Here is a 14,899-nt window from a genome sequence, read left to right as displayed (position 1 = left end):
GATCTGTGAGATCTGAGCTGGGATAAGCATGATAAGCATGCTTATGGGGTTAAATTGTTCACTGTTGTCTAAGGACAAAGACCCCCTGGGCACAGGCCTTCCACCCTGCTCGCAAACACAAATTGAGATATTAAGTCAGAAAGCACAGCAGAGGGGAGGACAAGGAATTTTCAGGGTGAATAAATAAATGAAGACATATTCCAAAAAGTAGATTGATAAATTATTTTGTAACCTGACACACAAACATATTTTTTTTTTATATTAAATCATAATCTAATATATAGTTTTAATTAAAATTGGAGTCATAATTTAGTACATTTAATCCTTCATGTTTAAAGTATATAAAAAAAGAAGGAAGATCTTGACTGTTTCACCAATTTCAGTTTTTTTTATTTTTCTTACTTTTATTTTTAGAAATTAATAAGTTACATTCAAAGTATGCCTGAATGTAACTCTTTGTAAATATTCCATCAATGATTGTGGCTGGTTATTGTATAATTACATTGCATTTAATGGGGTTCTGATGAAAGACTCCTTTCATAGAACCATCACTTTGAAAGCAATAAAAATATCTTTGAGGAGCATTTAAATGTTTATTTAGTGATCACACATTTTCTTCTGGATTTGCATTTGAAAAATCCAGAGCTGGATAAAATCAGGGTCACTTCAGGGTTTCAAGGTGCTACATTGTGATCTTGTGAAATTCAGAGGGGACGTAAGCAAAAAGAAAACCATGTACAGCAGCTTAGTGAGAAAGGGATCAAGGATGGACAAACCATGCCTAAATAGAAGCAGCTGTTGTTGTAAACAAACCCATGGTTGAAAATTCAATAAAATGCCACATAGATCCGAGTCTACACTCCAAGAATACCATGTTTGCTTTCAATACCTGATTGACTCACAGCTAACGTCAAGAATCGAAAGCTGCCTTCCAATGAAAATCCATCGCTCGCCCCAAAACACAAACCTCTCTTCTTCTTCTTAAAATGAAAAATATCATACGTATCTATACGTAGCGATTCGGGTCATCATCTGACATCTGACTGGGTTTTAATAATGAATGTCGTTTAATTTACTATCATTTAAAGAGTAAAGAGTTGTGACATAGTGACACACATTTGATCCCAGTCCTTTCCAAAATGTTATCAAGACAAAACATTCAAGAAGGCATTGATACATTTTGTATTTCCTGTTTATTTTACCCATGTTTGTACCAAAGAGGAGGAGCGTTTCAGTGCTTTTTCACCTGGAGAACATCGACTACCTGATCCACCTTGATCTAGATCATTTCTTCTCATCCAATGTTAGCATACATTTTTGCCAGTCATGCCTTCTCTGGTACAAACGTGATTTCAAAAAGATAAATAAAACAGTTATACTTACAAAAACGTCTGTTTTTTTTTTTATATCGGTTCAACAGTGAGATAACAAGCACCAAGATCTGATCAAATGCAATTGGTTTACTGAATCAGGTTTCTCAATAAAAGCCCTGGGAAAAAAACACACCCCAGGTTTGACATCTTCATCACCGTTTCATATCTGCCTATATGACTGACAAACACTTTACGACACATTCTATCTTTCTGCATTCTATCCTTCATATGAAACTGTGACTCAGTGTGACGTGCATTGCTGCACAAGGAATTTGTCAGCGTGCTGTAGAACTCGGCGATAGTTGATCCTGTATCTGAGTCTGAAAATATCACATTCCTCTCAGCATGTTCATGGTCATGGTAACCTGATCGTAGCCCACAAGTTGCTCCCACACCCGACACTATACCATGAATGCAACCTAGATCTTTAATTAGTGTTTTTGGTCTCTGTTTTGAACTTAGCCTCAATAAAAATCCACCCCCGAAACAATCGGCGAGAGACGGTTCCCACAATGATAAAATAAAATACTCGACATTCCTCCACACAGACTAACACGACAACACTTTAGAGTAGAGTTGGCAAAACACTTTTTTGCCATTGAATGCACCACCAAGAGTGAAACAATGACTATTGAAGAGTCTGAAAGTTTGTTTTCTGTTTTCTTTCCATCGCTTTTAAGATTGGCCGCTGAAATTTCTCTGTGATGTTCAAACGCTGTATTTTCTTGAAACCCCTGCTCAAAATGTGCTCAAATTTGAGCTTTCTGACTCTGTGTTTAATAAATGTAAACAGCACGTAGAGTCAGTTTGTTTTCCAGAATTACCATTTACTTGAGTTCAGGATGAAAAAAATGAGTTATGAGATCCTTTCTACACACTCGAGTCGTAACCTCAGGGCTACGTGACACATTCTGCCTGGTCACAAGTTGTTTGCTGTTGTCAATACACAAACTGGCATGCACAAGATTACATACACTTGCACACATCTGTGCCTCTATTGGTCATGTGTGTGGGCTTCTGAAATGCTGAAATGATGACGTTCTTTTATTCAAAAAATGATTGTAGCTAAATTGAATTAGTGATTCGTAAGTATTATGGTTTGCAACAGCACTTTTTAAGCGTTTCTACTTTCAAAATCCATTAAAAAATTCTGCAATATTCTTGGATTGTGAAATGCTGCAAGTAAATTGAAATAAATTACACAGTTATATTTTCATGTAAAAAAATATCCACCCCTGCTATGAATGGAACTATGAAATTCCCATGATGTTCTGATGAGCCAAAATACTTGAATGAAATTCAAGGGAATTAATTAATGTCCTGTCATCCCCAACTGTATTTTATGTTGGTGGAAAGGAAATTTCAAACTGATGATAGGAAGTGTAGGAAGCTAGTTTTGTTTCAATTGTTTCTATGAGGATACAGACAGAGCTGCCCCAGGCCTCCATGTTGCTAAATTTGAAATTCTAAATTGATTTAAATATAAAAGATCGTTGCTGATTAATCTCGAATTTACATGCTGGGGGAGGAAAAAAAAAACTAAAATTGAGGCACTTTACAGTTTCTTTATTTGTTTGTTTCCTTTTTTTTTTTTAGTCTTCAAATTGACCCAGATGACACTGTACCTGAAAGAGAGAAGCTCTTTTTACTGCGGGTCAGGGAGGATATTTAATCATATTGGAGGTGGACAATATTGATTTCTACCTCAGTGTATCAGCAAGCTGATATATCGGTCTGTTCTGAATGCGAGTGCACAAACCAATTCACAAATCTTCATCACTGGGTCACATGAGCGTCGTGAGTGATCGCTCTGTCTGATACATGTCTGCTCAGCAGTGCGGCTAAAACACACACATTCACACATTCACGAGGTCCACTCTTCATCTTCAAGGTCACCGGGAGGCAGTCTTGTCATTGACGGCCTGATGGGGCTGACACACTACGACCCACTGAGCATACATGTTGATCTGTCCCCAAATGTGGCCTGACAGCAGCACGTAAGGCCAACGTTACATCAACCCATCGATGCATTTAAATGAGCAGATGTTCATGTTTGTCTCTGCTTACATGCATATGTGTGTGTGTGTGTGTGGGTGTGGGTGTGGGTGTGCGAGCGTGCATGTGTGCATGTGCTCACAAGCATGAGTGTGTCATGTGAGGAATTGTAACAAAGCTCAACATATTTGCAGGCTTGACAATCCTCAGCCCTGAGGAGTATGTAATCCAAAACCAGGCGAATGATTATCTCCCCTCCCAGCAAGCGCTGACTCAATTCTGATTTATGATTTGAATGAATATCGATTTTCGAGGAGCCCCCCCCCCTCTTCCCTTCCATCGGTCCTTTTAACAAAAGAGTGAATGATATATGTGCATTGATTTTCAATCACTTATTTTTATTTTCATTTTATTTAAGCTTGGACAAATTTCAGTGGCCCCCGCAAAAAGCAATGCATCTCTATCAATTCCGCTGTACCTCATTACTAACTGGTCCTCTGATAGTAAGCAGGAAAATAATGAAAGTAAGTTTATTCCTGAATCTTTCATGTCTGCTTAAATATTGTTGGGCCATAAATTTGTCTCTGCATCGTTTTCGTGACATTGATGAATAAGCTAAATTAATATGTCACTACACCTAAAACCGACCCTTTGATCGTCCTATTTGTTGGATCTATTTTTCTGTTTATGTGATTTTTCCAGGCGGTGCAGTGCTGCAGTGCACCGCCGCCCAAAACCAAAGAAAAGTCGGGGCCTTTATGTGAATCCGTGTAGTTTGCATGTTCTCCCCGTAACTTTGTGGCTCTTTTTCCGAGTGACTCCGCTTCGTCCAATAGTCAGAGAGAGAGCGAAGGGTTGTCTGTCTCTATGCGTTGCGCTGCGATTGGCCAGTTATGGGCTCAACGTGTTCTTTCCCCCAGCATCACGTGCAATAACCTTATTGACATGTAAATGTATTTGGGTTTCTATGGTGGAGGTTGACTGACACATAGGCTTGTAGGCTCACTACCGTGGCGTAACCACATCATCAGTCTTACTATAGATTCAATCACATCATCTATTTTTATAGAATACCTTTGCATGTTCGACAAAGAGGAAACAGTACGGTAAAGGCAAGGTTTTCAAAAGCACACCGCCAAGAATGACAAACCCAGTTCGAGTCCTTGATATTTTTCTGACTATTGAGACTGGGCCCATTCTTTGCATCCAACATTCATGGTCGCTGAGCCGTAAATGCTCTATAATGAACCTTTTATTTTGTATTTGGGGGGTCGGAGGCTGCTGACTGGGCCTCTGCTTTTATAAGTGAAACGATTTGAGAACTCCGTATTTATCCACAAAGGGAGTCACACAGGTCTCTGAGAATTAACACTATCACCTTAAGTTCATATATTGTGTACGGGTGCAACTACACTTCCAAAGTCTTTGGAGAATTAACACTGTTGCTGTCAACGTTTTCTGATGATCTATTGCTGAATCACCTTATGGGAAAACTGTAAGATGGCTTAACACCGCCAACTGCACCCAGTGAAACCCATTCAAACAACTCACTGATTGGGTCGACAGTGATGCATTAATATGGGTCATCCTGTAATTGCTCTTTCCTGTGGCTACTTGCTGGACTGGAATTACATAACGATGATAAAGCTGCGGACCTGGCCTTCCGAGATAAAAGCTGCCATGCAGGTCCCAGTGCATTCTCTAAATGTTTCATATAAGAAGCCTTGTGAAGGAAGTGATTACCGCGGAGCTGCCCACTAATGCTCCACCGGGGCCCGACTGTGTACTCGGTTATTCATCAAACACATACAATGTAACCGATGAAAACGCATGAATAATGAGCAGTCGTATAATTGCGTCATGATAAGCCATGAATTTTGTTATATTTTATGTGCTGACAAAAGACATTTTAGCAGCTCTTCTAAATGACATCAGGTTTCACCCTTGTAAGTAAAATGTTATGTGTATAATGAATAGCCCCATCTAATGTAGAATTTGTCTGCGAGACTACTTGGGCCGGCTCAAGGCTGCACAAGGCATTGCATTGCCACATGACTAAATCAGATGCTGCGAGTGACAAAAAAAAAATAAAACAAAACAACAAACTGTCTTCCAGCTGAGAGCAACACAAAAGGACCTCAGTTGTCTCCTTGGTACCGTCACAGAAACCATTGTGATTAGGAGGGCGACGTGGCTCTGGTGCAGAAACGTCGTTTGTCTCATCGAGGGATGCCGCGCCAGATGTGGCTCGAGTCGACGGCCCGAAATTATGCAATAGCTGCAGGAAGAAATGTTTCTGTGGCACGGGAGCTCTTTTCGAAGAGGAAATTGTAAGAATGAGAGGGAATGACATAGTTGTGTTGCCAAATATGCGATGGAATGCTGCGGGAGGGAAGGCAAAACAATAGGTCTATTAAGGATCCTCAAATGTATCCAAACTTTAAATGTCTCTTATGTGATCATTATTTTTGAACAGTAGCTCTTATTTACATTGACCTTCTTCTTTGAAGCTAAAAATAAAAATACTTTAAACACATCATTGTAAGCACCCATGGTTTAATCAAATCATCTTCCTGAATCAGTGTTTCATCCTAGGATATAATCAATACTTTCACCCATTAAACTTTCTGAAAATATACTAGTGTTGCAGTCTGAGCTGGAAAAGTATATATTTATGTGTGTGTGTGTGTGTGTGTGTGTGTGTGTGTGTGTGTGTGTGTGTGTGTGTCTGTCTGTGTGTGTGTGTGTGTATTTCTAGGTTTTTGTTGGGTCACATTTGGGTTGCGTTAGAAAAGCTTCTTGCCAAGATTGCAAGGTTATGAGGTTTCCTACACTTCACAAGGGACATATTTTGAAAATGCGCGGTCAAAGTCGGAAAAGCCCAAACAGAGACATGCTGACTTTTTGTCCCTGCAAGCTGCAACTGGAAAGTATATCTAACAGTACATTCGTCCAGGCTTTCTTCGCAAACCAGGCATCCCTTTCCAGAGTCAGCAACCAACAGATTTCAACCATTCTTGGTAAAGCTGCTTCTGGAAAAAAAGAAAACAATTCACTGAATAATCATACACATACATTACAAACATTGGAAACTCATTTAAACATTTACAATGAGCTGAGGAGAGGGGGTGAATAATGTGAAATATCAAAATTATAGATGCTTTTACTTAGCATGCGCCACGTCTCTGTGAGAAGGGAAATATTGACATCAGTGCCGGCAAATTATAATGAACTTGGTGATCGAGTCCAGTCACATCAGTGCCAATAATGGCATGTTAAATCTAATACCCCCTCACCATATTAAAGGCAAGTGTGCCAAATGAGCGTTCTGAAGTCAAATGTTTGCAAAGTTGAAATTATTGGTGTTTTTTATTATTATTATTATTATTTTCAAGCTTTTTTATTTTAATTGTCAATGGACTTTGAGGTGCAGGAAATAACACAGCCACGCTGTTGTTATAACAAGCATCCCCATGTGCCAGTTTAAGTTACAACCTTTGTGAGTGAGAACAAAGTTATAGCGTAGTGTGTGTGTGTGTGTGTGTGTGTGTGTGTGTGTGTGTGTGTGTGTGTGTGTGTGTGTGTGTGTGTGTGTGTGCGTGTGGACGTCCATTCAAAGATAAGCCAATCACACCTGGCATCAACAGAAAACTTGTTTTCTCTCCGTCAACACATGCGCTGGTGAGCTCATGCGTTTAAAACTCCGAGCTTGCAACAGAGCTACTTGTGACCACAGCGGCCGAAAGTGTTTTCCAAACAGACGGCGTTTGGCTCACAGGCGCTGTCTGTGGCGAAACGCGCCGCTCACAAAACCCACTCCACGAAACACCGAGTCTATCAGCTCTTTATATACAAGACTAAAAATAACTGGCCAATCACCGTGCGCGCAATCGGAGTCAAACGCACCAATCAGAGGGGAGACGGAACCAAATGAAGTCACATGGAGTGCGCGATTGGTCGCCCGTGATATCATTTGCGATCCGGGAGGCAGCCCGCTTCTGATTGGCTCGTTTCCTGTGCGCGTCATCGTGCCGTGGGGAAGGGGGCGGGCCCGGAGGTTTGAATAGGGAAGTTTGCAGAGCGCAGTTGATCCCTATCCAGTCTGATGCGGTGTTTGCAAATACCTTCAACGCAAAACGAGAGGAAAAGGGGGATACGGACGGAAACAAGCGCTCCTTCGCTCAAGCAGAGGGGGGACACTCTCCGCTCTTCTTACCTCCACTGGTCTCTTTTTACCTGAAAAACAAGAAGTGCAGCTAAATCGACATTTTTCTTCTTCTTTTTTTGCGCAACCTCGGGGAAAATGGATGTTCTACCGATGTGCAGCATCTTTCAAGAACTTCAAATAGTTCATGACACGGGCTATTTCTCCGCTTTACCTTCACTGGAGGAGTACTGGCAGCAGGTGAATATATGAATACATGAAAATATCCCCCGCTTTTTTCGTTGTTGATGTTGTTATTTTTGTTTTTGGTTGTTATTTTTTTTTTTTTTTGTACTGCGAACTGGTTTTCAGAGGTTTAAGCAGTCCGATAAAGGTCAGGCGTGCACGCTCTTATGACAAGTTTTGGTTGCTAAGTTCAGGCGTGGATGACGGGGATCGGCGTGTCACGTCTGACAGCTGGGGTCTGTCGCTGCCGATGAATGGGGGGTTTGGAGGCGTGGAGGTGGGGGAGTAACCCACTCAGCACAAGCAGCGTGTTTTTTTTTTTTTATTATTTTTTATTTCATTTTATTTTTTGTTGCTCTCTTATATCACAAGTGCTCAGGTCACGACGGTGCTGGAGGGTGGGAAGGAAGTGAATGTGTGAGGAACCCATCGGTTCATTCAAAATGTAATGTGTCGTAATGAGAAGAGTCAAAATGAATTGAAAAAAAAAATGAAATTAAATTGGCATCACAAGATGAGATGTCAGCCGTGGCTGTTTTCTCCGTGGATGAATAGACAGCAGCACAGCTGGGAGATGTTGGTGCTGTAAAAAAAAAAAAAAAAAAAAGAGGTCTGTGCGGCCAGCGGCAATATCTATTCCTAACCAGCCTCTGTTTTAACTTTTGTGGCTCCTTGGTGTGTATTTCAGGATGCATGTCAGAGGTAAGCGTGAGGAAAAGCAGCTGTATATTCCGTGTGTGCGTGGGGGAAGGAGGGGGGTGAGAGGCTTCCTTAAATGGGCTCTAAATTTGTTCAGTGAGTCATTGGGCTGGTGAAATGACAATGCACGTTTGCTGTTCTGCCACACTAAGGAGCAAGAGAGTTTTGAGAGTGTGCTGGGGATGACAGCTCGCTTGGAAGTTCAGCCACTGACTAGATGTTTGTGCAGATTGGCCTCCATTTCAACACAGCATCCCTGAATGATTGGCTTGTTGTCGTCGCCGCTTTTCCCGATCGGCTACTATTTTTTTTTTCAATAAAGATTTTTATGCGGGGTGTTGGCAGAACAAACCCGAAATCCCTCTTTTTGAAGTGCTTTGGGGAATGTGCATGCGCATTATTTCAAAGGGTTCCCCCACTCGAGCGTCCCTTCTCCATGGCTTCCGCTGCGACGAACCTCCGCTCACTGTACTTTCTGTTTGCCCATTATGACACAGACATGCTTGGAGTTGGAACGCTACCTTCAGAGCGAGCCGTACGTCTCCACATCCGACCTCAAGTTTGACAGCCAGGAGGACCTCTGGAGCAAGTTGATCCTGGCCTGCGGGGATAAAGCTAAGGCTGAGTCTGACCCAAAAATGGCCCCGGCCCTGGAGGAGGACAATCACGACAGCCAAATCTTGGACACCAACAGTGTGAATTCTGACGCCAGCAGCGAAGCTTCAGACAGTTCCGAGGAGCTCTCGCCCACACACAGCTTTACCTCCAACCCTCTGGGTACCGTCTTAGTCGGCTCTGGACCTTTTAGCCCCTCTGTCATTAGCACTCCCCCGTCATCGCCGGAGGCTAACTCCGAGCTCGGTAGCGTAATGAGCAGCTGGGTAGGTGCGCATGCAGAGTTGCACTTGCCGGTGAAAATCAGGAGCAGCGGGATCGCTAAGACTTCGGAAAAGACGGGACTCATGTGCGGGGACGCGTCTCTGGACGGCAGGAGGCGAGTACACAGGTGTCAATTCAACGGGTGTCGCAAGGTTTACACAAAGAGCTCCCACCTCAAAGCACACCAGCGCACGCATACAGGTGAGTTCATGCGCACCTGGTGGCTACGTCTGAACTGTGTAAACAGAGAAATGTTCGCTTTTCATTTAATAGCAGTCAGAATCACGGTTCATTTGTCCGTCTCGATGGCATCGTCCATCCATTGTGTAACGTCATTAAAGGGCCCACATTGCACGGTGTCCTCAGCTGGCTCTGCATGGCCGGGTACCTAAACTGTGACCTAATCTATCTGGAATGTGACTGACTTAGCCAGTGTGTTTGTGTGTGTGTGTGCGTGTGAGAGAAAGAGAGAGAGCGCGAGAGAGAGAGAGAGAGAGGGGAAACAGAACAAGCTGGGGGAGGGGTTTGCACATGGCAGATAAAAGGACTTCAAAACAGATTGAGTTTCACCATGGGAAAGGCTAGATGGGCGTGGAGCCGGGGGGCGCCGAGTCGAGCAGCCCCGAATGGTCAATTGAGTGTTTCTGATTTTTCATTCGGGGCGTGAAATTGTTTGCGTTGTGTCCGGTTCACATGTCACACCCACGCTCACACATCGCGACCTTCATCCCTCAGAGCGTTCTTGGAGTGTCGCTAGTGATCCGACGGGTTCGTTGGAATCTCCGCGTCGCCGAACGTGTCTTCCGACTCGTCCTCGGGCCTGACCGATTTACACGACTTTAAATGACGACGGCTCCGAGCGCAAAGAGTTTTTAACCGCCCGCCCGTTAACGTTGCTGTTCAAAACTCACCCCTGAAAATCCTCGTCTGTCTGTGTTGCAGGTGAGAAACCATACAGGTGTTCATGGGAAGGCTGCGAGTGGCGTTTTGCACGGAGTGATGAGTTGACCAGACACTTCAGGAAGCACACTGGGGCAAAGCCATTTAAATGTAGTCACTGTGACAGGTAGGGCCGTGTTTCTTTTGGTTTGCGGTTGACTTGCGTCTTAACATGTTCTCCATCTAAAACTAAAGTGACTTGGTTTTTACTTCAGTGCTAAAAAATGTCATTTTCTTAGTCACCATTTTACACAAAGCATCTCGTTTTTTTTTTTCCCCCTAAAAATAGATCTCTGTCAGCAATTTCCTTTGACACTCGTGTTCATTCCCTCCCCCTGTTCCTCTCCAGATGTTTTTCCAGGTCTGACCATCTGGCTCTTCACATGAAGAGGCATATCTAAAGCAGCACCAACCAAGCAATGCAGCAGCGGGAAAAAGTTTCACAAGAAAACAAAAAAAACGTAAAAAACACAAAAACAAATGCCGTCTGCCAACCAGTCTCTTGGTTGTACTGTCCTAGAGCAGAGTGGCGGGAGTGTGTTCCAGCCAAAGCATGCTGATTTGCACCATACTGAAACTCAGTGCCTCCGGGACCTCTCTTTGGAGAAAGGCGTTCTGAAGGTTGTGCGTCGAGGATGAAAACAAAATCACGGAAGGACGGGAGGAAAGATTTTTTTTTTTCTCTTTCGATTGACCTTAAAATACGCATACACACACACACAAACACACACACACACACACACACACACACACACAAAATCAAACTCACACACACAAACGCAAAGAAAACGAATGAATGATTTTGTTTGTATGGTGCATGATGTTTTGGGGACATCTCCCGGACAGCAGATACACTGGTACTTTACAAAGAGACAAACTGTCTGAGGTAAGCATGAATGCACTGTGAATGTCTGAGTTCGGCCGGCTGGCTCCCCCCTGGAAAGGAGAGAATAAGAGGTTTAGATGGAGTGAAGGATGGTCCAGGGCTGGTACCAACGTTGCTGCGGACTGAATGGGTTTCTGGGGAAAACACGCCATTTGTGTTTCTCCAGGGTGAGGATGGTGCCTGCCTGTCTGTCTGGCACCCTGGCCGGGGGTCCTCTGAAGCTTTTGAGGCCTAGGCTTTGACCAGAGGAAAAAAAAAGGTTGAGACGTCACCTTCTGGTCAGTGATCCAGGGACCAAAACTCCCCCCGGTCACTCGATGACAGGAGGCTTTTTTTCCCCTCCTTTTTTTTTCTGTGTTTTTGGTGCAGCTACTAAATGTGCAATGTGTTATGTAGCCTGGTTTATTTTTTATTTTTTACAAGCTACAAAGCTCATTTGTAGTCCAATTGTATAAGCTGTGTGCTTAGAGGTATAACACAACTATACTATAACTTCAGTATCATAGACAGGTGTTGCATGGTTCTAGGTTTTTTCTTTTTTCATTTCCTGTTTCCACTATAATCAGGACTGCAAATAGTTTCAATAAAAAGTGCAGCTATAATGCAAACGGTTAAATGTTACAATATTGTACATAAAGCCTGGACGATTCCCTCTTTTCTTTAACTGACTTCACCCATTACAAACCTTGCTGTTTTCTCATCTGGCTGGAGTTCTCACCATTGCTTGCTCTAACATCCTATGCCTTGGGGTGTCATTTTTTTTTTTTTTTTTTTTTTAATCTAATAATGCACTGTTGACCTTAATGGTGCCTTATGCAAGTGGCTGCCCCGTGGTAGTGGTGGCTCGCTCCCCTCGGGAGGTCACGTTTGTCGTATGGGTGATTCGACAGGCTTGATCAAGGCTCAGTTACAAATACGCGCCGATCCTTTGCTTGTCTGTGGAGTCTGCGTCCGAGGCTTAACCGTGTTGCTGAACTGTAAATGTTTCCATGCGTAACTTTCTTCCATTTTGAGTTCAAGCAAAAATCTTAGTTGACATTCGAAAGTAAAACGTTGTACATAAGACAAATGCTGTAAGTTTAGAGCACTTAAATTCATTTATTAAAGCCTTTAACTACTGTGTAGTATATACTGATGTCCTTCACTCACGGCTCCAGGTTACAAAATAACCCGACCTGGCAAACAAAAACGGGTTGTGTTAACCTGCTCGCACAGTTTTGCTCCTTTTCCCTGAATCCCCCTTCAGCACTGGTAGTCTCCCCACTACCCCCCCCCCCCCCCCCCCTCCGCCTCCCTCTCCCTGCATCCCTGCAAGTGGGGACTCAAGAAAAAAAGCTAAAGATTTATTGTAATTAACAGGCTGCAGTTGGACAGGCCTCGCCTTGTACTGCCTTCCCGTAATGAATTGCTGAAGGCTTTGTTGGCATGGAATCTGTCACAGACTGCTGACTGTGTAGGTTGGTTATTGACTCGTCTCGCGAGCGTTGTTTTAGCCAAGCTGCAACAGTATTATGAAAACCACAGAAGTGAGTGAGCACATGGGCTTTGGGGAGATACAGATCAACCATTGACTGATCACATTGGCAATTTGGCAGAAAAAAAGAAGAATTAAAGGGCTGGAAAAATCTCCCTTGAAGACAAATGTGTAATATTAGTGTTTTTTGTTTTTTGACACATTTGTATTACAACTTTGATAAAATCGTGCGCTGGCCACTCCAGATGTGGGATTTTTTTTTTTTTTGGTCTGTAGAGATGCGATGTTGCAGCAGGTTGCGCCACCACGCCATGCAGCAACTTATGGATTTCAGATGAGTCACTGAAAGAGGCAGGATGAGTACAAACTGCATTTAACTACAAACCGCTTGCAGCGATAGATTTGGGAACTGCTGGCAATGCCTTTTATGGGCAAAAAGCAAGTAACATCCATTCTGAGAATACAGCCGCCGATACTGTTCAAGTGGTAATTGAGCCTTGATTTAGCTCCCTGTGTTTGCTTGCATCCTTCACACTTTCTGTCATCTCTTTCATCCCCCATCCACCTTCTCTCTCACACACATACACACACTCAAACACACACAACAGCTTTGTTCTCAACTGAATCTTTGTATTAAAAGTTAAAAAAAAAAAGACTTTTGTAAAATTGTTATGTTTATGCTTTATGAAATTTTTATTTGAAATTGTTTTGCAAAATTGTTATATTTCTGTATGAATGTATTTTTTATTGGAATAATAAGAAATTCTTATCTGACAACAGCTCTGCTTCCTTTGTGTCATTGGAGTCTCTTCAGTTATGCTTCATTATTATAAAAGCTCTTTGCCTGTGGGAGGTTTGCAGCTTGCTAAGGATGAATGGCCACATTTATACAACTGCCCTCCAGTGATATGGACAAAATGAGATTAGGCCAAGCATGTGGGCATCAGGGGCACGAATGTGACATTACACATTTGTCACTTCAGTAATGAATTAGAAACACTGATGTTTACCAAACATGGCCCGGGATACGGCGCAAGCAGGATGGAAAGTCCTTTCTGCGAGACTATTTTTTAAGTTGCACCGTCTACCCAGCCATAAAAAAAAAAAAAAAAAAAAAAAGAAAGCCTCGCCTCTCGCTCGCTCGTAAAATACCAGCGTGAAAATAGCTGGTCGCCAGAACGGGAATCCTGACACACCTCTTGCATATTTATCCACTCCAAGAAAAAGTTTTGTAGAAAAACCCTGCTGCAGAATACTTAAATTTCCAAAAGCAATGAGCTGCACACTCCTTGGAGCTCACTAGTTCTCATCAAAGCCGTATAAATAATTTATCTCCATCTCTTACAGCCCATGGCATTTAATTATAGAGCCGCTTTTATACATTTGTTGGATAATTACCCTACTTGACACAGATAATGATACAAAACAGCAGTGGATAAACCAAAGAGCCTGGTTTATGTTACAAACTAACTAAAAGATGTGATTTTTTTTTTTTTTTTTTCTTAAATTCTGTTTTCTCTTCTACTCCCTTGCTCATACCGATGACCTAGAATGGGCAGGCAACTTATTAATGCCTCTAATATCCAGTTAGAACCCTTTGGTATCGAAATGAAGCTTTGCCCACAGTTGGTAATTAAGCTCACTTTGGAGGACCTCCCAGCTTTGGAGTCGGGAAGAAATGTTGTTTTTGCCTGAAATGCAGAAGCCTCTTGATCTCTTAAAAACTGCTGCCCCGCTTGATTTGCCAACTTCTGATCTACCTGTAATGCATAATGCATAAATAAAGAGCAGCTCAACCGGCAGAGAAGTGCTCTGACACCGCGTTCCACGTGCGTGTCAAGAGAAAACCACGCAGGCTCCCGTTCTTCGTCTTAAGTCATATTCTTTTTTTTTTTTTTTTTTTTTTTATGGCGCCCACATGTTGCCATTTATCTTCACGTTGCTGACTTTTTTCATGTGAGGTGGAAAATCGCAGAATTGTCGTAAAATCACAGTTTTGATACCTGATACAACATGACCCAGATAAAATGTGTACTTTCATCAGCAAATAAAGTACATTAGAAGAGACTAATAATCATAACATTACAGACGTTTTTACTTGTTCTCCTGAATGTGTCAATATGAAGAGCTTCATAATACAACCAAATGCTTCAAGAGCTTAAAAGCATAATTTCTGACATTACAAGTATTTCAAATGCAACTGCTTCCAATATTCATGTTGAAAATTGAAGCATCCAGTGATGAGTATCCTAGACAGACAGTAC

General features: G+C 42.5%; 1 protein-coding gene across 1 annotated transcript; it reads left to right on the top strand.

Moving 5' to 3' along the window:
• The first annotated feature begins 7,515 nt into the window (after window positions 1-7,515).
• On the top strand, window positions 7,516-10,811 carry klf6a (Kruppel like factor 6a). The gene is made up of 4 exons (XM_086151567.1): window positions 7,516-7,773; window positions 8,955-9,537; window positions 10,279-10,402; window positions 10,625-10,811. The coding sequence occupies exons 1-4, from the start codon at window positions 7,672-7,674 to the stop codon at window positions 10,674-10,676; spliced, it is 861 nt and encodes a 286-aa protein (XP_086007693.1). The 5' UTR covers window positions 7,516-7,671; the 3' UTR covers window positions 10,677-10,811.
• The last annotated feature ends 4,088 nt before the right edge of the window (window positions 10,812-14,899 follow it).

Source organism: Fistularia commersonii, chromosome 8 (assembly GCF_037954325.1).
Source record: "Fistularia commersonii isolate RoL2024-O1a breed Wild chromosome 8, RoL_Fcom_v1.0, whole genome shotgun sequence".
NCBI classification, from domain to species: domain Eukaryota; kingdom Metazoa; phylum Chordata; class Actinopteri; order Syngnathiformes; family Fistulariidae; genus Fistularia; species Fistularia commersonii.
The sequence above is the reverse complement of the archived record's forward strand: the minus strand, read 5'-3'. Positions and strand labels throughout refer to the sequence as shown.